The 27326-nt window shown below is 38.5% G+C and overlaps 3 protein-coding genes across 6 annotated transcripts in view; 2 read left to right on the top strand and 1 right to left on the bottom strand.

Moving 5' to 3' along the window:
• Positions 1-7435, bottom strand: part of LOC146328105 (uncharacterized) — an 82461-nt gene extending 75026 nt beyond the window's left edge. Inside the window, exons 1-10 of the mRNA XM_084716271.1 lie at positions 7369-7435; positions 7162-7261; positions 5641-5728; positions 3303-3491; positions 3047-3152; positions 2702-2935; positions 2502-2603; positions 1871-2062; positions 1584-1691; positions 74-266 (exon numbers count right to left, since the gene is read on the bottom strand). Of these exons, the coding sequence (XP_084572397.1) occupies positions 74-266; positions 1584-1691; positions 1871-2062; positions 2502-2603; positions 2702-2935; positions 3047-3152; positions 3303-3491; positions 5641-5728; positions 7162-7261; positions 7369-7435 (1379 nt within the window). The remainder of the gene's footprint in view (positions 1-73; positions 267-1583; positions 1692-1870; positions 2063-2501; positions 2604-2701; positions 2936-3046; positions 3153-3302; positions 3492-5640; positions 5729-7161; positions 7262-7368) is intronic.
• Positions 7436-9526: 2091 nt separating this feature from the next.
• On the top strand, positions 9527-12676 carry LOC146328106 (uncharacterized). The gene is made up of 9 exons (XM_084716346.1): positions 9527-9753; positions 9870-9923; positions 10035-10070; positions 10227-10343; positions 10443-10467; positions 10562-10602; positions 10690-10734; positions 10827-10939; positions 12441-12676. Exons 1-9 carry the CDS (start codon positions 9669-9671, stop codon positions 12570-12572), a joined length of 648 nt encoding a protein of 215 aa, XP_084572472.1. The 5' UTR covers positions 9527-9668; the 3' UTR covers positions 12573-12676.
• A 616-nt stretch (positions 12677-13292) lies between these two features.
• nrgnb (neurogranin (protein kinase C substrate, RC3) b) lies at positions 13293-26238 on the top strand. Of its 4 annotated transcripts, none has more exons than XM_084716954.1 (6): positions 13293-13529; positions 13605-13684; positions 16056-16099; positions 16960-18661; positions 23202-23406; positions 25254-26238. In XM_084716954.1, exons 1-6 carry the CDS (start codon positions 13376-13378, stop codon positions 25307-25309), a joined length of 2241 nt encoding a protein of 746 aa, XP_084573080.1. In that variant the 5' UTR covers positions 13293-13375; the 3' UTR covers positions 25310-26238. The 4 variants fall into 4 exon arrangements, with proteins under 4 accessions (XP_084573080.1, XP_084573081.1, XP_084573083.1 ...); XM_084716955.1 differs by having other exon boundaries at positions 23205-23406; XM_084716957.1 differs by having other exon boundaries at positions 13300-13529; positions 23202-23360.
• Positions 26239-27326: the final 1088 nt, after the last annotated feature.

Below are 27326 nucleotides of genomic sequence, written 5' to 3' on the forward strand. Positions count from 1 at the left end.
TCAGTATCAAAAACCCAGAGTTTACAGAATCACTGAAGTATGCATCTGAAGAGGATCTAAAGAAGTTACTCACCCTTGCATGCAGTCCACATCGGGGGTTCTCAGAGCGACCTGTGTGCAGGCCTTCCCTGCGTAGCACTCCCTGCAATCAGCCAACTCATCCTGACCCTCCAATGGATTAAAGGAGCCTGGCGGACAGGGGACAGGGTCACTTGTCCCCTCAGGACAATAAAAGCCAGCTGGGCATTTGAGACAGTCCTTCACACCTGAAAGGAACAGTCACAAACATGTCATTGTCATGCCGAGATGAATGTAGGTTTAGAATACACTATGGGCCTACTTTACAAGGATGTCTATTCTTTCTTCATTTTAAAGGGATAGTTCAGATTGTTTAAAGTGGCAGTGTACTTACACAAAGTCAGTGTATTTCCTACAATAGATGGCAACCACCAGTCTGGGGAAGCAGAAGGAGTCCCAGTACAGGAAGCTAAACAATATACTGCAGCAGAATGCATTTTAGCCCCCAAAAAAGGTCCACCGAATTGCTTTTCCTACTGGAAACCACAGTTATACAAGTCAAATATCGCTCTCTCCAGAGTAACCAGACTAATTTGGCAAAACAGTTATTTTACCTCACCGAACACAGGAGTTTCTGGTCTACTGCCACCTCAATAGATTGATTGGTTTGTGTGATTATGTGACTTTGGTGAATCTGAATAAACACACCAAAGCCAAACAATAATACAAACTAACTAATAAACTGAGGCAGTGATAGACCAGAAATGCAGTTTGGTTAGTATGGAGAGAGTGATATTTTGTTTATATAACAGTGGTTTCCTGTCAGAAAAGGCTGCCTGATGGCAAAGTAAAATGATGAAAATACTCTTAATATGGTGTACAGTGTACACTTAAACTAATATTGTTTTTTTTTTTCAGGTGAGCCTTTTTTACATGGTTTAAACAGTATAGCTTTCTACACTGGTACTCCTGCTGCTTCTCCAAACACACACCTACGCTGACTATGGATGAGTACCTCAAGTATCAATTGTAGTTGTTGCAATCTACACCTGTTTTACGGTCCCTGCTCTTGTGGCACATAGTTAGATTTCCCATGAGTCAATAGAAAAGTGGACAGTGGAGCCCTGCAGTGTGCAAGCTGTTTATTTGTTTATTCCCTGAACAGTCACCCTTTATTTTTTCTATACTGGGCTCACAGCTCCAGCTTGCTATCGACAGTTGTGTTTTTTTTATTGCTACAAATCTCTCCTTGCCCTCCTGGCATCCATCTGTTGCAATTTCTCATCCTTATATTCTGGTTCTTCATGGGAACTAAACAACACATATATTTTTATATAACCACTGAGTTTTGCCATAGAGATAAGCCTGCTATAGCACCATAGCAGTTAAAGCTAAGCTGCAGAAGGACTGTGGGGCTGTTCCCAAATAACAATTTCACTTAAAAATAAATGTCAAGCTGAAGCCTCATAGCTAGTAGGCAGGGAAAAAAATCAATGACTGTGAATATGAACTATAACTATGACATGGTGAGTATAAAACAGTAATGATACAGCATATAAACTCACTTATTGCCCCTTGATGAGGAGTGAAGGTGCCTCGAGGACATAACACTTCTTCTAAGCCAGCAGGACAGTATCTCCCCCGAGCACAGGGCAAGCCAGGCCCAGATGAGCCTGTCGCATGCATGTGCAGGCACACACAGATAAAAAATGGAACAGTTGGTGCAGTGCATCCTGCAGTAACATTTCACCTCTAAAATCCATCTTCACTTCATGTTCTTTCTTCAAGTATGGCTGTACTCAGTTTGTATTTGTTTCTCCATTGAAGTCACTGTATCAGTGCTAAGACTTACCTGCAGGACAGAAGCGTCCTTCTCTACATCTCTTACAAGCTGCCCTACTTGTCTGACCCAGTTGTTCCCCCGCTGTACCAGCAGGGCAAGGTGACCCATGAGGGGTGGCAGTGCCCTCTTCACAGTAATAGCCTTGTGGGCACATGAACTGGGAGGTGGGTCTCTGTGAGCTGCCTTCCAGACAGTAAAACCCTAGAGAAAAGTATTTATAGATAAGTTCATAAAGGATATCATTTATAGCAAACACATGATAAACAATTAGCTAAGTACATTTGGCCCATTTAGCTTGAGAAGCTAGTTTATAGATGTAAACTGAAATTAAATAGAGTTTAATATATCCTGAAATGTAAATTTCAGGTTAATACTGGTTCCCATTTTAAACTGGAGTTTAACGTTTTAGTGCAACAGAATTCAATTTAATCTAACTTAATCCAAAAACCAAACTGAGGTTTAAAAAAAAAAAGTTTAAATCTAATCTTTTTTCATTTTAAGATAGTTTTTAAGTTTGGCGTGACATAATTTTAGGTTAAACCATTATTTAATCTAGTTTAAAAATGAATCTTTATTGGTACAAACCAGCCTCTGAGCATAATAATAGAAAAGGTTTATCACTATCAATACTGCAATATACCTGCAGGACAGATTGTGCAGTCTCTCAGGGATCGCAGACCTTCCTTTGGACCATAAGTCCCTGCAGGACAGGAAATAGCTACACCTCCCACACAGTAATGACCTGGAGTGAACAAATGCATGTACAGATACATAGTAAACTTCTTCCAGGAGGAAAGAAAACTGTAACATAACTGACAGTGTGCAGGGATAAACACTAACCTACTGGACAGATCACACATGTCGACGACTCCCTCGTGTCTTTGTATGTTCCTGCTCGACAGGGGACTGTTTGACTGGACCTGTGGACCTGCTGGCTCCAGCGGGGGGCCACAGCTCCCCCACACAGCAAAGACGTATCATTACAGCTACGGCAGGACGTCTGGCCAGGTGAGGAAGACCAACCAGGAGGACACAGGAGCAACTGTGACATCCCACTCTCTGGACAGTAACTTCCTACAACAGGCAGAGGATATATCATTCATCACAAATGATCAAATTTATTCATATCAAACACAGTGTTGAGAGCAGAATAGACATGTTAACAGTGTTTTATTACTGCACTACCTGCTGGACACTGCACACACTGGATAGTACACACAGTGGAGTAGAAGCCTGGGAGACAGTCATTACACACAGTGTGATCTGTGTTGGGCTCCTTGCCAGGCCTGCACTAAAAGGCATGTATAAGAGAAAATGAGCAAAGAGAAAAAGTATATGAGTTATATTAACTCAATTTCTTAGGAACATGTTGCTAACCATTTAGAATGACAGATGCAGCATAATTTTGGAGGAAGGATTTTGTCATTGTTGTAATAGTTACCTTGACAGGAAATCCAGAGGTGCAGACCGAATCAACAGGGCAGGTGAGACACTGTAGGACGCCCTCAGGAGAATGTTGTCCTGGTGGGCATAAAGAGAGGGTCCCGTTGGCTGGATCACATGAGAAACCTGCAGGACATAGCCTACAGTCCACTCTGTCCTCTGAACTGATCAGACCTGGAAAACAAGGCTACAACATACAGAGATTAGTAAAGACAGTGCAGTGACATCAGTATGACCTGTTAGCCATGCTGCATTCACATGCCCCTCAGATGGTCCCACTTCCCTACTTGAGGAGTAATCCTTCCGACTTTGGTGTGTGCTTTTAAGTCATAATGTGGAAACAACCAGGCATGGGAAGTAATGGATTACATGTAAAGGCATTACATAATTAAGATATAAAAAAGGTAGCTGTATTCCAGTGCAGTTACAACAAAATAAGATGTAATTAGATTACAGTTACATTTAGTAAAACTGGGGATTAGTAGTAGGATTACAATTTTAAAACGCATTTTAAAATAAAGAACGATATACCACCCTGTAGAGTGCGTGCACATTACAACACTGCATGCATCTCGCAATACCACTCTGTTCTCAGTGAAGCCAACTAATCTGACAGGTAAGACCAACTGCTAATGTTAGCTACACAGGCCAACCACTGACATTAGCTACACAGTGCAACTGCTAACTTTAGCTACAAAGTGCAACTGCTAGCTTTAGCTACACAGACGACAGCTAACTTTAGCTACACAGACCAACTGCTAATGTTAGCTAAACAGACCAACAGCCACTTTTAGCTACACCGAACAACCACTAACGTTAGCTTTACAGAGCAACCACTGACATTACCTACACAGAGCAACTGCTAACTTTAGCTATACAGACCAACTGCTAATGTTAGCTACACAGGCCAACCACTAACATTGGCTACACAGTGCAATCACTGACATTAGCTACACAGTGCAACTGCTAACTTTAGCTACAAAGTGCAACTGCTAGCTTTAGCTACACAGACCAACTGCTAATGTTAGCTAAACAGACCAACAGCCACTTTTAGCTACACAGAACAACCACTAACGTTAGCTTCACAGAGCAACCACTGACATTACCTACACAGTGCAACTGCTAACTTTAGCTACAAAGTGCAACTGCTAGCTTTAGCTACACAGACGACGGCTAACTTTAGCTACACAGACCAGCTGCTAATGTTAGCTAAACAGACCAACAGCCACTTTTAGCTACACAGAACAACCACTAACGTTAGCTTCACAGAGCAACCACTGACATTACCTACACAGAGCAACTGCTAACTTTAGCTACACAAACCAACTGCTAACTTTAGCTACACAGACCAACTGCTGACGTTAGCTAAACAGACCAACCAATAACTACACAGACCAACTACTGACATTATGTACACAGACCAACTGATAGCTACACAGGCCAACCACTAGTGTTAGCTACAAAGACAAAAAGCTAAATGTTAGAGGAAATAGAAAGTAACAGAAAGTAATCAGGTTACATTACTTTAATATTGAGATATTTGTATTAGGTTACTGATTTTTTTAATAGATAATAGGTAAGTGTATCAGAATACCATTTTAAAGTAACCTTCCCAACCTTGGAAACTATGTGGACACTACAAACCACTAAAACCACCTGTCTAAAACCACTAAAATATTTCTTTACCTGACTTGTTATTGGGGTTAATGGTAATAAATATCTTTCGTAACTAATCTAGGTCACTCTACATGAACAGTAACTAATGTTTGCAACCTGATAACATATTATAGATAATAATGTAACAATAAAATAATAAAAAGTTAACAACCAAACATTTACTTTCGTCCATCATATTTCTGTGATTCTGTATGTATCAACAGTTAACAACTTGGCAAGCCGTGTACCCAAATTTTCATAAAATATGTGAGTTGCTGTTCCAACATTACTGAGAAAATTCACGGGAAGGCCTCACACATGAATTTGCTCAATCGAGAACCAGTTTTTTTTCATTTATTCCGGCACTACATGCAAACAGGAACAACATCAAGCACAGTTTGAATAGACTCTCTTCACAGCAGACACTTTGACTTGACAGGTGCAACTAATCATTAATTGCTGCACTGCATTGCAGTAATTGCTGGAGCTGAATTCTTGTTAATATAGTTCCACCTGTGCTTTTCCTAACGTGACAAAATGTTTGCTGTGAAAAAAAGAACATGAGTCTGATTCATTGTTACAAAGAATATCAAGTGAAATATACAATTTGTTTTTCTTTCAAAGACAGAAAAACGTTTGTTTGAAAGTTTGACTGTTTTTTACCCACAGCTCTCTCTTACCTTACAGTCACTGATGCAGCTTTTCCCCGTGTGGAGGTTGAATGTTCCTGCTGGACATCTATGAGGTGCAGATACATTTCCAGGACAACTATATAACAAAAATATATTTGTTATCTAAATTACAGTTAACAAATGAATTCTTGCAGTGACTGAACACATTTCATCTTTTAAAACTGCCAAATTCTTTCTAGAGCCCGACCAATATATCGGCCAGTATTGGCTTGTCACAGCTATATCAGTCTATGTCAGTATCAGCATATATGTTGTCAAATATGTGTTGATAAAAAAAACTTTTTTTATACAGAATATAATGCAGACTGTTTTTATTTTTTTTATATTTTATGTATATTTGTTCCTTTTTTCTTATTTCAAGTTTACTGTCTATTCATATCTAGTTTAGAAATACTTTATTTGCTTCATAAATTTTTTGTAATTTGTAATTATTCAAAATATCGGTAAAGGTTTACTGTTTCAGTGTGCTGATATAATTTTGTACAATCAAGTTTATTGTTAAACTGTAAAATATCTTGTCTCCATTACACAGCTATATCACAAGTGTTTGATAACCTCATTTGAAAGATTATTAAAAAATAATGTGTGTTTATGGGTATATTTTATGTTCTGTATATTGTTTTCTGTATGCAGACTATTGCCAATACAGTGGAAACCTCATCTAGTGATCATTACATGACTTTACATGACTTTTCTGTCTCCATCACGAGCAGACTAGATAAGTTTGACTGCGGCTCATTTTTGAAGTTTCAATGAGATGATGTTTTCCACTGAGGGAAAATGGATTTCTTTTTCCCCGTCATGATGCCAGTGTGCACACACCACCAGCCTCAGGTATTCAGCCAGGTTACTATGACTAAAAAAAAACAATTACTGTGGTCTTAAATTTTTTCCATATGTTGTCATGCATGAAAAGACCCTAAATAAACTAGAGAATTATTTAAACAGCATTTGAATGTTTCTGTACCAAGCTTTTTGATCCATATAAGCCGTTGAGGTGATCGCATATGTGATGTCATGATTTTCTCCCTCCAAAAGCTAATGGCCCTTGCTTGTTCCTTCACTGATAAAGCATCAAAGATGGGATAACATGACAATGTTTCGCACAGAACTAAACTGAACTACAACAAATCTACCACACACTTCAGCATGTAAAATTATCCGTTAATTTGACAAACATCATATGTGTAATTTGAGGCACAATAATTTGTCTCTCACCAACCATTCATATCTTTTCCGAATTTGGGTCCCATGAGGCACACTGGACGGGGCAGGACTTAGGCATGCTACAATAATCACTATACAAGGTTTCCACTGTATATCAATATCAGATTTTTTTACTGCCTAATTTTGGCATCAACCTGAAAAATCCAATATCAGTCGGACTCTTCTTAAGTGAGATACCCCAAAGGAGGAAAACTAATGTTTCCTTGTAAACAAAGGTCTCATCTATGTAGTAAATAGTACAAGTATACAGGTCAGTAATTTTAAAGATGGTTGATGACTTACAAATGACCGGAGGGGCACTCTAAACAGAGCCTGTGGGAGAAGTATTTTCCTTCTGGACACTGATCAATGTCTGGCATGTCTGCACTCCCTTCAGATGATTCTGACAAACATAAATTCATGTCGGGAAGGATAGCATTATTTGATATGTTTGATTTGATTTGTTAAGCATACTATAAAAAACAATATTCTAACAGTCATTGGTCTTACCTGATGCGAGGCAGGATTTTGTCAGCAGAAGAAAAATCCATGAAGCTGAAAAACAGAACAGCTGCATTATTTTCCATGAGCACATTATAACACTGAATCTCTAATCAAGTCCACACTGGTTCTTTTTGTGTGTATTTTCATTCAGGAGTGTTTGGTCTGAGCCTACATGGATGATTGTTTAAAGGCATGAAAGTGAGAGGCCCTCAGTCACTGAAAGTGAAACATGAGCACGAAATGTGATTCCCATGTGATTGCTGTAACTGTACCTTCCACTTTAATAATTAATGAGTATGTGCTAAAGCTAACCTAGATATTGCCTCCGTTAGTGGATCACTTATATTATTTATGTTAACTGTGTAATTCATTTAGGGGTTACAAAGAGAATAAAATACAGGAAAGAAATTAAAAGTCAGATGGATTCCTGGAATCTGTTAAAGTAATTCAGAGGTTAAATTGAATGGGTTGTCACAAAAAACACTTTTGTCTTCAAGGGGCGAGGATTTGAAACTAAATTATTCAGCTTCAGTGCAAAACAAATGTCAGATGCATCCTCTGTTCAAGCAGCTGCAGTGATGCATCTGCAGATGTATGTGCAAACCACATTATCATGTACTGCATTGTTCTTTCCACTCCAGGGCAAAATGTATGCTTTGCAATATTAATGCAAAAGTAAAATGTTGTTTAGTTAAGTATGCTTGTGTGCCTTGTGTATTATAATGTTTAAGAATGTGCTATTTTCAGCAGAAACTTTGCAGGAAGTCAGGTGCAACACATGGAAAGTTATGAATTATTTTTAAACAGCTCTGAATCCTGCTGTATACCACTTCCTGTACCCTTACTCGAGGGCTGGAAAATGTGTGACAGTATTTCAGCATTTTTCTGCAGGTGCAAGCATCACCAAAAAACAAGAGCACATCAAATCTGATTGCATGTTTTGAGGCAGCAGCAATCAGAGAAACAGGCAACAACAATGATGATCTTGGTCCACTTCACTTTGTTCTTGTTCTGGGTGACACAAGGTAAAGTATATATATTCTTTGTCATTGGACTGGTGTGTTAAATAAATGCACATGTATTCAGTGGTGGACGAAGTATTTAGATCCTTTGGTTAAAGCGACTACAAGGAGTTTTTAACTGTTCATTCACTGTCATTTATTACTGACGCATCTCTATGACCTACACAGGGAAACGAGACCATCTACGAGAATATTCGCTATTTCTATGTAGTTGTTCTTAATGCCAGTCTCATAGTGGGTTGGATTATGAATCCATGAATCAGTTGAAACAAGCCTATATTAACATTTATTCCAGGCAAAGTTACGGTGAATAGGACATTAAGCAGTTAAACAGAAGCAAAGGGAGATTTTTATTTAGATAATTTTATTTCTGATGTTATATTTTGGGGTCATCACAGTGGAAACACTATGAACCCAATATGAAGGATCCTTGTAGTAGCTTAAAGTAAAAGTACTAATACTACACTGTTAACATACTCTAACAAGTAAAAGTACTGCAATAAAAATGTTAATGAAGTAAAGGTACATAAAATATACTCAAAGTATCAAAAGTAAAAGTACTCAATTCAGAAAAATAACTCCTGTGACCACTATACTATTAAATAAGTTAATTATTATTACATATGAATTAATGTAAAAGCTGGATTTTACCAGTATATTTGGTGATTTTCATTATTGAGGATCCTTCAATTTATTATTATTTTTATTATGGAATAATCTGATTATTTTCTTCATTAATCAATTGTTTTTTGAACATTACAATTACAACGACCAACTACTCATTTCATTGGGTTGCTTAATTAAAAAAAAAAAAAATAACATAATAAATAAATTTATAAACTCTTCACATGTTTTGGCTGCATAATCATAATTTGTAGCTTATGTTAAGTGAAGTAGAAGATGAAAGTGGCATAAAAAGAAAAGATTCAAGTCAAGTACAGGCACCTCAAATTTGTATTCAAGTACAATACATGTGTAAATGAAACACTTAATGTATTGAATAATACACATATCTATAAAACATACTCTGTATTTGATATAATATAATGTTTTGTTCTCTTTGCAGATTTTGTGTGCTGTGCTCATAAGAAGACGCCTGTTGACGTCTTGACTGTGGCGTTAGGAGACTCTATTACATTAAACTGCACCTACAACTGCTCCAGTGGATTTGTTCGGGGCTGTTGGAGTAGATCATCAGACAAGTCTGCCTGTCATGGCATAGTCACAAAAGGCAACTTTTGCTCAGTGTCTCTTTCTTTATCAAATGTGTCCACTGAAGATCTCATGAACTACACTTGCTACTCACAACATACAGATGATGAGAAACTTTCAGAAAAAACAGAGCGTACTGTTTTACTGCAGCTTCAAGGTAGATACACATTATTATATGTCACTTGTTACAAGATATATCTTGTCATTGGCAGTTTAATGAAGTGAAGAGTAAATGAAGCCAGAATTTGATTTAATTAACTTGTTTGTTTTCAGGTCAAACAAGAGCCCCGACCTCGACAGTTACCCCAAAGACTGAAACTAAAAATGGTGAGGACCCTGTATGTTATAAACAGATAAATAAAACACTCCACAATTCTAACTATACAATATCTTTATACCTTAATTTTATTTATATAGACTATGTTCTACATTTCACAGGATCTCTTCCTACTATACCAAAGGATTCAACTGGAGGTGAGATACCACTTTAAAGCAGCGCAGAATATAAAGTTTACCTACGTAGATCATGTATGAATGTATTTTATATAATTATGTAGATCTATATGTGGGACTCAAAAGTAAAAGTTGCAGATAAAATCCAATTTAACACTGTTGTTTCCGTGTTAACAGGAGAATTTACTGGAATTAAGGTTTTAGCAAAAGTTACCGTTGCTGTGGCTACGGTGCTTTCAGTATTGGCCGTTTACCTGTGTCTAACCCGGAACAAACAGAGCTGGAATTGTAAAGGTGATTATGTGTGAAGTGTTAAAAGTAACAATTCCAGAATAGTAAATTGCAAACAATTATATCTCTATAATATTCTGTTTATAATGTCACACACTGCAGGGGAGCCCGTTGTGTCCAGGCCAGGGTGAGTACACACAATATTTTGGTAAATCAGTGTTAAACACCTTGAAAAATCTATGATATCGCAAAGTTAATTTCTTAATCTATTACTATTTCAGCTCACCACTACCTCCTCACTCTGCCCTCTCACCAGCAAAAGGTAAATAGTTTAAAATATCAAAGGCAAAGTACAAGAATTTCAGCTTCCAAATGCAACCCTGCCATTTATACCCTTCATATTCCTCAGGGTCAGCACAAAGTGAAAGAGTGACTCTGAGGATTCCTACACCAGGTGAGGTGATCCCAGCACATTATTCTAACACAGTATCACCGTAATGTAAGGGCTGATAATTACTAATGAACTGAATGAATTCTTTGACCCAGAGCATGAGAGTGACACCGAGGTTCCATATGCTGACATAATGATCACTGTCCGAGGCGTCAGCACACCAGAACTCACTCAGGTCACCTACCTGACTCCTGGGGATCACAAAGAGGTGAGGGACGAGACTTTGAGGTCAACAAAGACTTTGTCGCTATAGATTACTATAAATAAATAAACAGTCAGTTGCCAGTTTATTAGGTATTTATGTCAACTTGCATTGATAGAAACATCTCTCAGTGTAACACCGTAGGCCTGAATAATTAATCAAAATATTCTGAAATCACAATTTGGTCAACTGCAATACCAAATCAAGTCACAGGGGCTGTAGTCGTTTGATGAAGGTAAAATGTGTCACAGCTAGAGCTGCAACAATTAATGGATTATTTATTGATTACTAAATTAATCACCAACTATTTTGACAATTGATTTATCGGTTTGAGCAATTTTTTAAGAAAAAAAGTACTAATTCTTTTTCAGCTTCTTAAATGTTAAGATGTTTGTAGTGATAGTCTAAAAGTACTCTGTACGGTAAAAGTCATGAATTCAAAATGTTACTTAAAACATACTAAAATTAGTTTTTAACTGATGTGTCTATATGACCTACATTAACAAACAATACCATCAGCTAGTAAGTTGGCTATTTCTACATAACTATTCTTTATTTCTGCTACCAGGTTGGATTTGCTTGATGAGATGAACGGGATGATTTTTTTTATTGTGATTATTTTTGTTATATTTTGAGGTTACTGCAGTGCTTTTGTTCACAGAGACTTCCAAAATCAGCAAAATATTAAAGTTCCTTGTAGTGGCCTGAAGTAAAGTAAAACAGGGTTATCAGCAAAATGTACTTAAAGTATCAAAAATAAAAGTACTCATAATGCAGAATGCCCCTCACAGTTATTAGAGAATATTATATTATTTATTTTTATCATTAACAAATACATGTAAGATCATTTTAATGTTGTACTTTGTCAATCTGGAGCCAATTAGATGTTTTTTATACATCTGAGTAGATTAGTGGTATGGCTCTGGGTCATATCAAATAAGCATTTCATTTTTCTTCTCAATGGAAAAAGTAACCATCGGTGTAAAATAAATGTAGTGAAGTAAAAAGTACAATAATTACCTCTGAAATTAAGTGGTGTAGAAGTGTATCATAATAGGGAAATATTAATATAATATAGTGCAAGTATGTCAACACTGTACTTAAGTACAGTACTTGAGAAAATGTAATTTCATTCCACCACTGGTATCACTGATATATACTGTATTATTAATATTAAAGGTGATGACCCCCATAAATCTTGAGCTTGTCTTGCTATAGACCCTTTTCACAGTAGCCATATTGATATAGAATAAGTTAACTGTGTCACCAATGATACTAATTAAGGCCCCATTCCTTTCAGTGTAGCAGAGATTTTCCAGTGAGCAAACACAATATACAATAGCAGCACCCTCACTCTGTATTGACCTGAATGGAACAGAATCATGATTAGTATCATAGAAACACTTGTGTATATCAAAGTATTTCATGTCAAAATATTTGGCTGTTGTGAAAAAGGTATATTCCCAATATGCTAAATGTGTTTTTTTCTTTGCTTCTTCTCCTTCAGTGGTGGGGAGATGAATCCAGGTCTCACCTGCAGGCTTCCCGTTCAGCTGACAGACTTCATGTCCCCCAGCCCAGAGAGGTCAGCCGCAAGATGAGCACCAGCTCTGAGTATGCAGTCATCACATATGCCTGATTGACTGAGGTCACTGCTGCTGCTGAAAGAGGAGTGGAAGAATACAAGTCTGTTTCTGTGTTTTTAAATGCCAATACACGATTCTTTTTATATGATTTTCTTTTATTATTTGTGCTTAATATGATGTTTTCTTATGCGTTCTATGTTAATGAATCATTTTACCAATAAAGCAATTCTTTCGTGTGAGATTTCTGATGTTTGAACCTTGACAGTGTCCATAGTTAGAACGTTGGAGTCATGTCTAAACGAAGGGAACCCCAGACCCGCAAAGGTTCTCGCGAGAATGGTCATTTTACAATCCACGATCTTTCCCTAACATTGAGTGTTTTCTGTCCCTACACCATCTCATTTATTTACAACAGCGTTTTCACATGTAAAAATACGTGTGTATAATGTGCACAGTTACGAGGCAGCCCGTGCAAATCTCGCGAGAGTTTCACAAATTTAGGTTTCCCTTCTAAAAATGACCGTTGCCTAGAAACCGTTCTCAACATAACACAGTAACTAGCTATAGCATCCAAAACTACAGGTGTATACGAATTGAAAGTAAATTCAGGTAACAGATGTAAGTCATGACTTAACTATGTTTTGCTGTTTTGTTAATCTTTATAAATGAATACTTTAAGTGGTGTGTGACGACTAACTGGTTACTATATTGAACTACAAACGTTGAGTTAAGATTAACTGTTAGCTTGGCGTTATCTGTATAAAGTTCCGAGTGTTAGCTTTAACGCTAGCTTCTGTCTGATTCTGCATATCAAGAAAATAAATCCGACGTCTCCTGGTTAGATATCACATGCAACATGTCAGTGCCCTTCTCCAACACTCACCTGCGGGTTCCGAGAGGTTTTGGTGCCATTCTGGAGGGTCTGGCCAGAGAAGTCCTCAGAGACCAGCCTGAAGACATCCCTACATATGCCGCACAGTACTTCAGTGCTCTTCTCAAACAAAGAGAAGGTAAATGCTACTTTATATATGGTACATGAAAATAATGCTATTAACTGCTGTCAAATACTTGTTTTTTGTTTGTAGATAGTGGCATGGATCCTGCTGAGTGGGCTGCTAATCTGGAAGACAGATTCTACAATAACCATGCATTCAAGGCTACTGAGGTACCCAATCAACCCACAGTTAGTGGTGGAAAGGCACTGTTACATCACTAAAATAGTATTGAATTACAGCTAAAACCACTGTGTTGAAAAATTACAACAGTAAAAGTACAAAGTGTGCTTCTCAAACACTCTGAGTATTAGTTCCTTTTAATAACTTGATGTTTAAGTATCATTAGCAGGCATTCATAAGAATGTTTCTCCAAATCAAATATATTATGATATAGAAAATTTTTATTGAATGCTTCATAGTTCAACTAACAAATTTCAAAAATCTAAAAGACTATAGATTACATTCTAACCTAACTATGTGTAGGCAAGGGGTGTTGGTTGGTATAGAATTATGACATAAGGGAAGAAAAGAATGCCAGACAATGCCAACTGGGGAATTTCACCCCAGGAAATACTTGAAGCACTTCAATTATTGCATAAGTGGTAATGTAAGGCACAAAGGCTCGTTACTGACCACAGGCGGAGACGTGTATTTAATTAAAACAAACTTTTATTGAAAAACAAAATGATCAGACAATAGCAGGGGCTGGAGCTGCTGAAAAAGAAATTATGGACAAGCAGAAGTAGCTAAATAAAAATATTTTATTACAATATGTTAAAAGGGGCCTTGATATAAATTCTAAAAATGATTAAAAACTCAGCCCAACTTAAGCAAAACTAATGAAACTAAGACAACTGAGCTGAGGCCACATGGGAGAGAAGTGTTTAGGGGTACTACCACTAATCACTGCAAGTGAGCACAGCAAACACAGCAATCCTCAAACAGGAAAGTGGTGCAGTCTATGGTGCCCCAGTGCAATTACTCACACACAAATGTGAAGGGACCTCACCACGGGTGCCTAGCCTCTCACCAGTATGGCTCTCCACTCCTGAAATAAAGAAAACTCAAGGAAAGTAATTAAGAAAACAAACATGTACCCCAGTTGGCAAGTAAAGTAAAAGAAAAACCATAGACAAAACCAAAGAACCATATACAAAGTCAAGGTAAACCAGAGCAAAGCAAAAGTAACTAATGTAAAACAGAACAACAACAGTAGGGCAAAGCAGCAGTGGTAAAAAGAGGGGCACTAGGACCTGAAACAAGGCAGAAAATACAATTAGCTGGGCTCCCACACTTCGTATTAAAACTGGTGATGAAGCACACTACTCACCACCTCGAGGCAGGAGGGAAGTCACAGTACCTGGCCAACCAACACATTGCACATCCTAAAGAAAACTAAAATGCAAGTATGAATGTACGCAAGCAGGCTTTCGTAAGCACATACCTGTTGTGAGCAAACATTCACAACCAACAGCAGGGACAGGGCATGAGGCAGGAAAAGAGGGGGAGGGAAAGGCCCACAGGTGCCTTATATTCCCTGGCTCTGATTAGGAGGTTGGAACATGGGAGGAGTCAGGCCCAGGCTGCATTCAACCTACTCACTGTTCTGCACTGCTGGAGGAGCCCCACCACATATGTATAATTCTTAATGAATACTGGAGCCACACAGTCAATCAAAATATTATCAAAGTTGGCAATATGGCCAAGTGCAATAGCCATATCACAGAAGCTGCAATGTTTTGATAAAAGAAAATGAGTGACAAATCAGCATATAATACAGTTTTGGAGTACTGCAGAGATACCCTGGCCTACAAATCTTGTTCTCCAGATGAAACATATGAAACAAAAACATATTTGTTTAATACAGACCCCAACAAATGTCAAATTACCATGATTTTAATTTTTTATTTTTACTGAAAATGAAAATTGTGCTGCAAAATTGATCATTCCCACTAAGCATGAAGAACGTCACAATTGCAATATCTGTCAACAATATTTGCATCATTGCATTATGATTTATTTAACATATTGTGCAGCTGCAGTGCATACTGTATATATATGAATCTTCATCCAGCCAGTCAAGCACATGTCAGCCACACGTCAGCCATGAATAGTGGAAACCAGCTCTCTTTATTTTGTGATGACATGGTGCAAATATTTTTAATACATGTCTAATATCTTTCTAATAAATTTATCTTGTGTTGTTTTTTTTTAAATAACTAAGTGTAAGTGTAAAAAAAAAATAAGTTAATTAGTTAAATTAGAGATGGAACTTTTGCATATTAATTCAAATTGAAGGCCTACTCAGTAGTGGATTATAATTTTAAAAGTAGTAAAGTAGATTGCAGGATGTAATGTATACTTGAGTAAGAGTAAAATACTCATAAAAGTACAAGTACCCCCACGCCCAAAAAACTTACTTTCACCTGTTTCTGCAGTAAACACACCACTACTCTCACCATACCAATAAATCATTCCACTGTTATCAGTGTGTCTGTTTATTTACCATTACACTTTTGTTGTTGTTTCTTCCCTTGACAGGTTAGTCCTGAAACAGAGCCTGCAGCAGAGGTGAACACTTCCAAGTGAGTCTCAAAGTTTGTCAACCGCCAGGAGGCTCAACAGGAGAGGGAGAGGAGGGAAAGAATAGTGGCAAGGGACAAGCAAAGAAGAAATGAGAATAAAATAAGTTTTTTTTCTTGTTTGTCTTTGTATATACTTTAAACGTGGATCTTTTTTGCCCTGGTTATAAAAACTCTGAAATACAATAGACCTTTATCACAGCAGCCATATTGATATGAAACAGTGGGGTAAACACAAGTGTTAACAATGGTCCTAATTAAGGTTCTGTTCAGTTTAGTGTAGCAGAGCCTTTCCAGTGAACCAACATGTACAATAGCAGCACCATGATATTGAACAGAACTTTCATTAGTATCATAGGAAACACCCGTGTTTACCCGACTATTTCATGTCAAAACAGCTGCTGTGAGAAAGGTCTTTTAGGAAAGAAAAGGCCTAATCATATAACTGCAATGACCATAGCAAAATGACTCAACTGATAAGCATTACCCCAACCACATGGAAGGTGTTGTTTTCAAATGTTAGAAAATACATTTTTTTAAATGAAATATTTAGATTTTTAAGCAAATACAGTCACTTGTAAGAATCATATTAGACTATGAAAAGAATAGTCCTATGCCATGCTTCAACTTTTCAGACAGGTCAATGTAAAGAACCTCTTGAGCAAAAATACAGTGAGCAAAAATTCACGTTTGCAGCATCAAAGATGAAAGGAAAGTACAAGGCTGCAGGAACACAGTCACAGGTGCCAGATGAGTGTCACAGTGAAGAAACAACTAAACCACTAACATCACTACAAATTACTTAAATTTTTAATTTTGAACATTTCTCACCATACATTTTTTATTTTGATATACTTTTTTAGAGAAAAATCAGATGAGTCCCAAACTGAAGATGAATCCAGTCATTCAACAGAAGCATCAAATGTTTCCAAAACACAACCTAACATCTCTGAAGAGGCTGATTTAACTGGAAGCACAGGAGAGGAAGAAGAAAAACATGATCATTCAGAGGAACGTATTATTTTAATGGAAAAGGGACTTTCAGAAGAGGAATCAGTCAACAGGCCCCCAGCTGCAGATGCAACTGCAGATGTGCATCCAGATGGAGTGAGAGGGACAGAGGAGGAGAAAGACCCAACAACAACTATATTTGATCAAGGTGACAGGGCAGCTAGTGAAACAGATAGCAGCTCTGTTCCAAACCAAGATAAACCTCAGTCTGATTTATCACTTAGAGGAATTTCAAATGTAGATGTGTGCGCTCAGGAGTTAGAAAAGGCAGAAGATGAGGAAGGTGATAAACACGAGACTACAGGTGTAGATAAGGAGATTGTAGACTCAGAAGGAGAGGAAAAAACTGAGGTTGAAGAACCAGTGGAGGTCCTTCCATATTCTGGGCTTGCTGATGTGGATGTGTGTGCTACAGAGCTGGCAGGAACAGAGAGGACAGTGGAAGGAGGCACTGTGGAGGATGATACAAATGACATTGAGGAGGAAAGCTTAAAACTCCAACCTGAGGAAGCTGTTGAACAGTCATCATTGTCTCAATCTGAAATCCCTGAGGACGATCAACAAGCAGCAGATGATCAGGTGGAAAAAACAAAGGACAAGGAAGGAGCAGAGACTGAGACTTCTTCTGGGGGAATGCATGAAAGTTTAACTAATTTCGAGGGTGGTTCAGACAGTAATGTTATACTGAAGGAGGACTCATTGGTGGAGATTAGCTTTGAAGATGTTCCAGAGGCTCAGCAGATTAAAGAGGATGGGGAGAAACCGCCAGAGGAAAAGGATTCAGTGGAGGAAATGCAACAGGAGGAAGAATCCGAGGAAGTTATTACAGAGCCAACAGACCAAAATATATCAGGTACACAAGACCACAATGAGCCTGAAACGGTGGGAGTTGAAAAGGAAGTTAACTCTGAAGGTGAAGAAATGGAAAGTCAGCACGAGCCGTCTGATATAATGAATGAGAAGGTGGACACAAGTGACTCTAATGCAATTGCTAGTGAGGATGATGAGAAGGGAGAAGGTGTTAAAATCACCAGCTCATCACATCAGCCCACCAGTGAGGCAGACGAACAGAACCCAGAGAATGAAACCAATCATAAAAATGAAGAAGAAGAGAAGATAAGTGAAGGCGAATTTCACCAGAATGAGTCAAATGACCCTGACTTTAAAGTAGACGGGACAACAGACACAGCAGGAGGAGACAAAGAAGATACAGAAGGTCACAGTGAGGTGGTGGAGGATCAAGAAATTAATGATGGCAGTGCGGAAGGTCACTCATCGCAAATAACCCAGTCAAATATATCAACTGCTGCGATGGAGGATACAGTAGTAGAAAAAGAGGTCACATCAAAGGAGAGGACATCAGAAGCAGAGGGACCTGTAGAAGAAGGGAAGATTGATTCTGAAATACAGGAGAAGAGTGATGAAGTGTGTGAAGAGGATAGAATTAGCCGCAGTCAAAGTGCAGATCAGCAGGCTGCTGAACACCAGGGAGAGGAAAGGTCATATGGGTCTGAAAAGGACGCCACAGAACCTGCAGGCAAGAGTGGTGACAAGGTAATGTTTCACACTAATTATATATGTGTGTGCATGTGTGTATATATACATGTCCCTCTTCCTCTTACCTGTGGTTCTATTTATCCATCTAGATAGTTTTGTTATTAGTTGCTGCATCGTGGAGATGGCAGCTGTAGAGATATCTGTCAGCTTTCCAGTATAATGGAACTAGATGACACTCAGCTTGTGGTGAAAAGGACATTGCTGTTGAGTTTTTCAAATGTATATTTTGAAAAGTGCTATTTAGTTCTGTTATATTCAAGAGAAAGCAGTCATTTCAACTTCCAATAGCTCCAAAATGTGTCAATTCACACCAAAACAATGCAGATCAAAGGTTTTGAAAGTGCAAGGTGAGTCTCCCCAGGGGACTCCAAACTGTTTCAGGGGTGGCTCAGAGAAAAAACATTGCATTAGTTGGATCATTATCAAGAAAAGACCTAAATTTGTGTGAATTGTTCAGAAACTTATGAATGTCTCAGTGCACAGTTCTGTTTGGTGTGAAGTTATGTCAAACAGCACTATGAGGCTATCATAGCTTCCCACCACTTTTTGCCCTGTTCTCCAATAACAGTTGAGCAGACTTGGTACCTCGGTCCACTTTCTGCTTTTCCTGTAAAAATAACATACAGTATAGGTTCACATCTTAAGTTAGCTAATGTTAGCAAAACACTAGCCAACTCACAATCTAATGATTGATATAGGTAGGTAGTTAGCCAACATATTGCCAACATGAACTAACTCAAGCTTTAAGTATGTATATGTAACTTTACAGGTCCACCAGCAACATCTAAACATCTATCTTTAAAATTTGGTTTTCTTTTCAACATAGATGAGCCTAATACATAACATATCAAATTACACAAAACAGGAAAGGAGAAAGATGACCTGAGGGAAGGCCCACACTCTCACACTTTGAAAAGCCCTGATCTAGATGGTTAAGTAGCACATTTCTAAAGAAAAACATGTATTTTTGGTTTTGGGATGAACTGTCCCTTTAACGTTACAGATGAACATTTCAGCAATGAGAAAATATCCCAGATAGTTTAACATTAATGGTCATGTGAATATAATAGAAACTGTTGAAACTCACAATACTTTTTAGGAGCCAGCTGAGGATAGATGTTCAGTTTCAGACGGAGGTGTCTTTAGCTCGACTACAGTCTGTTCTGCTCCCATTCTTGTCTCAGGTAGCCTATATAAATAAACCCTTCAAGGACGTGTCTGATCAACAGTGGCCCGAAATTTTTTCTCTCTGGACTCTCTAGGGGCAGGTGATTGAAAATATCTCCAAAATAGTTCTTTTTCTGGATGACGTATGTATGCGTGGTTGCTCTGACAAACTTTGAATGTCATCGAGAGGGTCATAATCAAAATCCTCTTTCGCTGGAATGTGCAGAAAGTGTAGTTTCAGTTCACCCTAAATCTGTCTCTTTGTTCATATACTGGCATGTTCAAGATGCTGTTTGAGGACTTCGCTCTGCCGCATGCTCATAAAACTGTAATACTGTGGCTTTGTTAGTGCCAGATTCACTCTCCTCTCGGGAGCCACCGCAGCCTCCACAGACTGAAACTTGATTCCGTAATCTATCATCATAAAAGACAGAGCGAACAATTCGTCTTGTGAATTAAGGTCTTTAACATTTTTACTGCTGTCACAGTTAGCCCTGTCTGATTTGTCTGGACCAACAGGGCTCCAAACACGCAGGGAGGGAGTGTAGGAAGTACTAAGAATGTTACCATGGTAACCCCTCACCATTCTGCTTTCTCTTTAGTGTCGTCATGGAATTAATAGGAGATGGTGATGCTGATAGTTGCTATGCACCATCTGTATTACTAATCTACCTTTAATAGCAGTTCCTGACTGACTGATTGAGCAGTAAAGCAGCACTCTGTGTTTTTACAGACAGTGCTGTTTTGTGTACTCGTGCTTAGTGGCAGAATTTATTTGGGCTGGAACAAAGCTACCACAAAACTGCACAATATATAGGCCATCTATTCTAACAGTGACCTAACTGCAGTATCTCACATGCCTTTTCAAGTTTTAGTTTCATTTTTCTGCCTTTAACTCATAGTTTGCAATAGTGTTCCTCTCCTCTAATCATCAGAAGAGAATAAATACTGTTAGACACACTAATTATTAGGCTAATATGAGCAGACTTACCATATCATGATTGATGACAGTAAATTTAATTACACAGTGGTTATCAGTCCTACAAATTAATAAGTGAACTGACTGATAAAGCAAGTCAGCTTTGTGAAATTAGGCGTGAGGCTTAATTTAATATGTTGTTTGTAATAGCTGGTTAGTAAGACGGCAGAAAAGCGTGAATGTCAGAGATATAACTCAGATAAATGGACGCTTTCTGTTTCTCTCCCTCTCCGTCTTGTCTCTGAGGCTGGCAGAGGCGTGTGGGCGGCCGTACCAGCTGGGATCAGAGGGATGGAGAGGGCTGTTAGCTCACTCTGCCTCTAATAAATTTATAACACCTCCTAGTGTAAAACAGCCCAAGATGCTTACACGTCTCTATTTTCACGCTATTAGTGGAATTTTGAAAGTCAGCAATAATTGTTTTATGGCCATCTGGCCTTTACATAGTATTTCTGTGTTGGTCACCTGATGTTAAGGGAGTTTTTTTTTTTTTTCATTTATTTTTATTAGTAACACTGCAACTTCACTTTTTGTGATGCTTTGTGCATGTGGTAGCCACTTTGTGTTGTGTAGTTCATCATTTTCACTTGTGTCAAACTTTAAATCACCAATGTATATATTTCAGATACTTTTCTCAACTGCTTAGGCTTTACTCAGTGAATGTTAATTTCTGTTACCGGTCCACACTAATGTGAACACAGTAGGTCAGCAGCTTTAATGAGACTAAAAAGATGGAACACATGCTGTCATGTTTGTAGGAGGTCTCTTCTCTTTCCCTCCCTCCCTCTTTCTCTCTCCTCTCCTCTCCTCTTCCTCTCTGACTGTATGTCTCTCTCACTCTGTGCGTGAGCGGGTGTTACTGAACATACAGTGATTGTTAGTGAGAGCCAGTTAGGCATCTGTATTATACTGGAGACTCGTTTAAACAGAGCTTTTGCTGGGTCCACGTAGAAATCAAGGCATACAAGTCATACCAGGTCAGCTCACCTGAAGACTGAAGCCATCTCTGAGTGAGACATGGACTGTCACAATGTAAGTAGAAGCTTCAGATTAACTTTTTAAATAGATTTTTGATGATTTTGAACCACTTATTGGTTTGGTTGGTAGATGCACATACAGTTAATTTGGTTTGTTAATAACTAATGATATTTACTAGTGTTTGGTTGTCGTCAAACTGCCATGTGTGTGATGTTGTTTTTGTCCTTTTACTAGAGTAAAATATATTATTTATATAGCTTAACAATTTGCCCCTATTTTCATCATAAATGGATACTATTACATGAGATTTGCATCAGAATATGTCAACTCAGTTAACTCGAAATATTAAAACAATAATACCCCTGACAAGGTGTGTGGCTGCTGCTGCAAAAAAGCTGGATTGTGGCTGCTCAGTGAGCAGTCAGACAGCGAGGCTAATGAATGCTGGCTGAACAGGTGGGTGGTCACACTCCTACACTGGAGGGGTTTCACTGGAGACATGATGCACTGCTTCAAGCGAGCTGGTGGGACGACAGTGGGCTCGTTCTGTGGGCTGCCTGCCTTTGTATGAAATGTCAATCTGTTATCCATAAGCAAAAGCACGGGGTGTAGCCGATATGTGTTCACCACAGAATCTGAATTGGTGTTTACATAACTTGTCGACAGCCTTGGCGCTATTCCACTGACACTTTGTGACAAGCCAGAATTTCTCTTCCGCCCACCCCATGTTTCCTCTGAGACAGTGGATGCTGTACCTTCAGTCACTGAATGAGCTGATGGTGTTGACTACAGCAGCTTTTTTCGCTGGGTCATCCATTTCGGCCCGAGTTGCAGAGCAAGAAGTTATTTTTTCCTTGAAAGAAATGTTTAACCAACACTTTTTGACCGTAATTACTGTTTTTTCTTAAATAAGCAGAGTTTGTAATGAATCAGTTATCAAACATAAAGCAATCTTTTTACACTAACCATGATTCATTTTGTGTAATGAAGATAATCAGTGATCTTGTATTGATTGAAGGTTGCTCAGTCTGATAAATATACAGTTTTGTGGCTTTTTTTTTTTAAACCTTGGTAACCCATGGTAACAGAAACACAGTAGACAGTCATAATTCATTACCGAATAGGCTGACTCAGACGTGTTTTTACCAGCAGTGTATTATACAGTATGTGACAAGAGGAGAAGGGGAGAGAAATATGGGTTAGTGACCTCCTTAGAGTCCCATTGAAGTCATTTAATAAGGCTGAGCCACTATGCAACAAACACACAGTTGTGTATACTGTTAATAAAATATGCTGTTGCAATTTGTTGAGGTTTAGATTCTCCCACTGTTATCACAGTACAAAAAAACATCCTGGTATGATCATGTAATATCCCCCCTTCTGTGATAAACTACTAGTTTTTGGTCCTCTCAGCAGGAGGACTGCAGCCGGCCCCAGGAGGAGGAGGACATCATGGACATCCCCCTGGACGACCCAGAGGCCAACAGGGCCGCTGCCAAGATCCAGGCTGGCTTCCGTGGCCACATGACCCGTAAGAAGATGAAGCCGGAGGACAAAGCAGAAGGGGAGGAGGTGAGCAGCACTGGGGATGTGCTCAACGGCAGCCAGGGGGACACAGGTCAGTGGTGTAGGACCACGGGGTAAGAGTAGAGGTCCCATAATGCCGTTAAAGAGGGCATTATGGCTAGTGACTGTAAGGATGGTAACAGAGGCTCCCATCAGAAGCTGTAACTACAGTAGGTAAGAAAAGGTAAGTGATGGAGAGCTTATTTTACCGTAAATAGAGATTTAAGGCTCTAGAATTAAGTTAAAGCAATTCAAGATTCTATTTTATATCACATAAGTTAGCATAGTGTGATGTTTTAAGGACATTTTGCATGTTGTTGGTTGCGAGTTAGTCTTTGGTTCTACAGGTGTCTCATTTTAAGATCTTAAAGGGAACATTTTGTGACTAACCTTTTCTCAGAGCTGAACACAGACTGATTTACCATTTTAAACACTAGGAAAAGAAACCATTTACAAGCTATACATAATTAAATACACCTATTAGTACTCCTTATGGGTTCTCCCAAGTGTGATTAATGCAACACATAACCGAGTGACTCATTTAATTACCCCATAGGGTCTCCAGCAACAGATGATTGAATCTTTCAATTATTTTTTCTGTTAGAGGAATTATAAATGAATCTGCTTGTAGGTGTACTGTTAAGTCGCCAGAGACAGATCATGTCTGTCAGAGTTCAGTTTACCTGGAAAATGTCAAGTTGCATTCTCATAGTGTTTTTCCGTTTTTTTGTTTTAAACAGCTGTGGGTGAGGAAATGGTTTCAGAATTAGCTATTTCACTTGTTTCACTTGTTTTATCCCAAGGGTGTCTGTTGTTTCATGAACAAAGGCTGTTTTTAGTAAGGATGCCGCAGTTTCAATTATAAATCAAAAAACGATAGAAATGAGCTTTCAATTTCAAGAATCGAATTGAAAGGCAGAATCTGCGATTCTCTTAAATTGGAAAGTTTAATGAAATTGTGACCTAGAAAAAGAAATTATTATTGAATCGCGGATTTAGAAATCGCGCACCCCTAGTAGATTTGATTTTATGTGTATACAAACCAAACTCAACGTCTTCAACATGTTTAAAAAGGACAATGCTTAAAGAAAACATGAGCATTATAGTATACAATTATATAAAATGTTAAATGTAATAGAAGTCCACATATTAACATCAGATTCAGAATCAGTTTCATTACTAAATAGGTTGTCACATACAAGGGACTGGCTATGGTATGTTTGTGCATATCAACAAACATACTGCAGAAAATCTAGTGAGTAAAAACAGCATAATTGGAAAATAGAAAATTTTCATGTGACATGAAAGAACAAAAATAAAAACATTACATTTGACCAGATCTTTTGAGATGTTAGACAAGTTTAGATTTCATCTTTCCCTGTAAGACAAAGCAGCATTTTCTTTGGGCTGACACAAGGGATCGTCGTCAATGATTTTACCTAACCCAGTTGCATCCGTATGTAGGAGATGTATTTATAGCTCCAGGTGCGTTAGATGCAGTATGTGCTTCAGAGGGCCGAGCAGAATTAATGGACCTGTCGGAGGGGAACAGAGCATTACAAGCACCTCCCACTGGGGGAGACCCCTTTTTTCAACAACAGAATTGGGTTTTTGAGCTCATCAGTCAAGTCAGCAGAGCACTTAAAAACATAGAGGATAAATTGTTAAAATATAAATATATGCATAATGTTAACTTCCACCTGAATTCTACCCTAGTTGCAACTTGATGTCAAGTTTTCTTCAAGTGTGTTTTTATAATAGATCCACCCACAAGTAACCTTCAGTTTGTGACTGTGCATCAGAGCTTTTCACCTTGACGACAAGAGCATACATGCACAGAAACTTCTTCTTTCCAGGCACCGCAGTGCCTAACTATGCCTTGCCTATTTCTGTTTTTAGAGACAGGAGGATCGGGGGCAGTAGAGAGAGACAACACATCTGTGCCAGAGCAGTGACGCCCCTGTCCTGACCTGGATGAAGAGGAAGAAAGAGGGGAAGCAAGGTAGCGAGAGATGGCTGGCATAAGCCGGCTGGGCTGGCTTTCAGGCACACCTTTTTACCCCCAGGAGTCATTTTCTTCTTTTTTGACACAAATTTAGCAGTTAGAAAATGAACCGACAGTTTTTTGAGGGTGTGTTGTGTGAATTTTGTGAACTTTAACACTCCTTCTCTGCTTCTCCAGCAGTACGGATGTCTTTGACCCAGAATTTGCAACTCACTGCATGTACTTGTGAAACTTCTGGTAGTGTGCTAGTTTTTAGACGATGATCTGTGAATGTGAAAATGAATGTCCTCTAATTGCTAAACAGGGCTTATTTTGGATGGATCACTTCATACCATCTGTGTATAAACCTTGTAAGCATCAGCATTAGACTTTGCATAATTAGTCAGTGGCTTCAATTATTTGTTCTTTTGCGTTGTTTTCTGGTGTGCTTGTATCTTGACTATTATTTACATATTTGACTTGCTTACAAAAACAATTAAAACATAAAAAACAAGAGAAGTAGCTATGTATGTTCTATTTATTCTAAGTTAATTCAGATTGCAAATGCCTTGATTATCTTTTTGAGCACATGATAAGTAAGTTTTCACCTTTTCAAGCATTTTCTATAAATCTGATCTTCCACAACAGTAAGCATGCAGTAACTACACTTTTTTCTTTTCTCCAGATACATTTGGTACAGCTTGACCTTACGAGACACTGGTTCAATATGCTCTGTTGTTGTGTTGGTGGGTTTGACTTGTTTGACTTGTTAAATCAGGTGTGTGAAATCTCCGTTGTCAGAGCTTGCAGAGCCGTCATGCTTTAAGACTAATTGAATAGTACATTGCTGAACTTGCTGTAGAGTCATGGCATTACACTAATAAATCCACCTTAAATATACAGTGAAATGTCTGTATTAAACTTCATTAATTCAAGTTCAAGTACCTTCTGTCACCTTCATCTCTTTTTGAACTGAGGGGTAAAGTTGATATTTTTGTACATCACAGCAGCCAAAGCTGCTCATTTTTTCTTTTATCACAGCAACATAAGCAGGGCTGCTAATTGGAGAGAGCACTTTCCATGAAGCTGCAACAATGTTTTGTCTCCCGTGTGGCTCTCTTGCACAAGGAATCTCATGAATAATTCATCACATAAAACTGTGCATTTCTCATATTTACAACTACCAATTACACAAGACAAATTAATCGAGGTTTTACAAATAATAATGGGTATTAGATAGGGCTGTTTAAATAATTACATTGTACGAAGGATGCATTAAACTATAAACTGTCATCCAATCAACAGGTGCATTATCATAAATAACTACATCACCTACACTGATTTGTGCACCTGCCAGATGTCTTGCAATATCTGGGCCTAACTTTATTGCAATAAGGTTGCTTAAATCACAAAAGAACAATGCAATTTTTGCTTCATTTGCCCAGGCAGTCTTGTTCGCTTTATGAGAAACAGGCTAGAGCATCTTCAGTCTCCCAGTGCTCCCACTCAGCCCACCTACACACATCTGAGCCATACAGCACTCTGCACAAACTCACATTGCACATGCATCCTCACACAGGAAAAACACAACCCATACTTTAGTATGCAGATCCCACTCAAGTCAGTCAATCTCACTGTCATGCACACACACAGACACAGACACACACACGCACACACACACACACACACACACACACACACACACACACACACACACACACACACACTCAGGGTGCTGGCTGTGTCACCAGCTGTGGGGATATGAGTCTTGCTCTCAATAGTTTTCCAGAGCCAGAGTGCAGAGCACTTCCTTCTCAGGCTGACGTTCCTCCTCCGCCGCGCTCTCATAAATATCCTCTATGGGTTTTATATGGACCTATTCTCTCTTCTCCTACTCAGTCCCAGAGGTGCCATGGCCACGTTCTCCTGTCTCTTTAATGACTGTGGGTGAACAATCAATAATCTGCACACCTCCAAACATAGCACAA

The sequence above is a fragment of the Lutjanus erythropterus genome, chromosome 4 (genome assembly GCF_056507025.1).
Source record: "Lutjanus erythropterus isolate fLutEry1 chromosome 4, fLutEry1.hap2, whole genome shotgun sequence".
Taxonomy (NCBI): Eukaryota; Metazoa; Chordata; class Actinopteri; order Lutjaniformes; family Lutjanidae; genus Lutjanus; species Lutjanus erythropterus.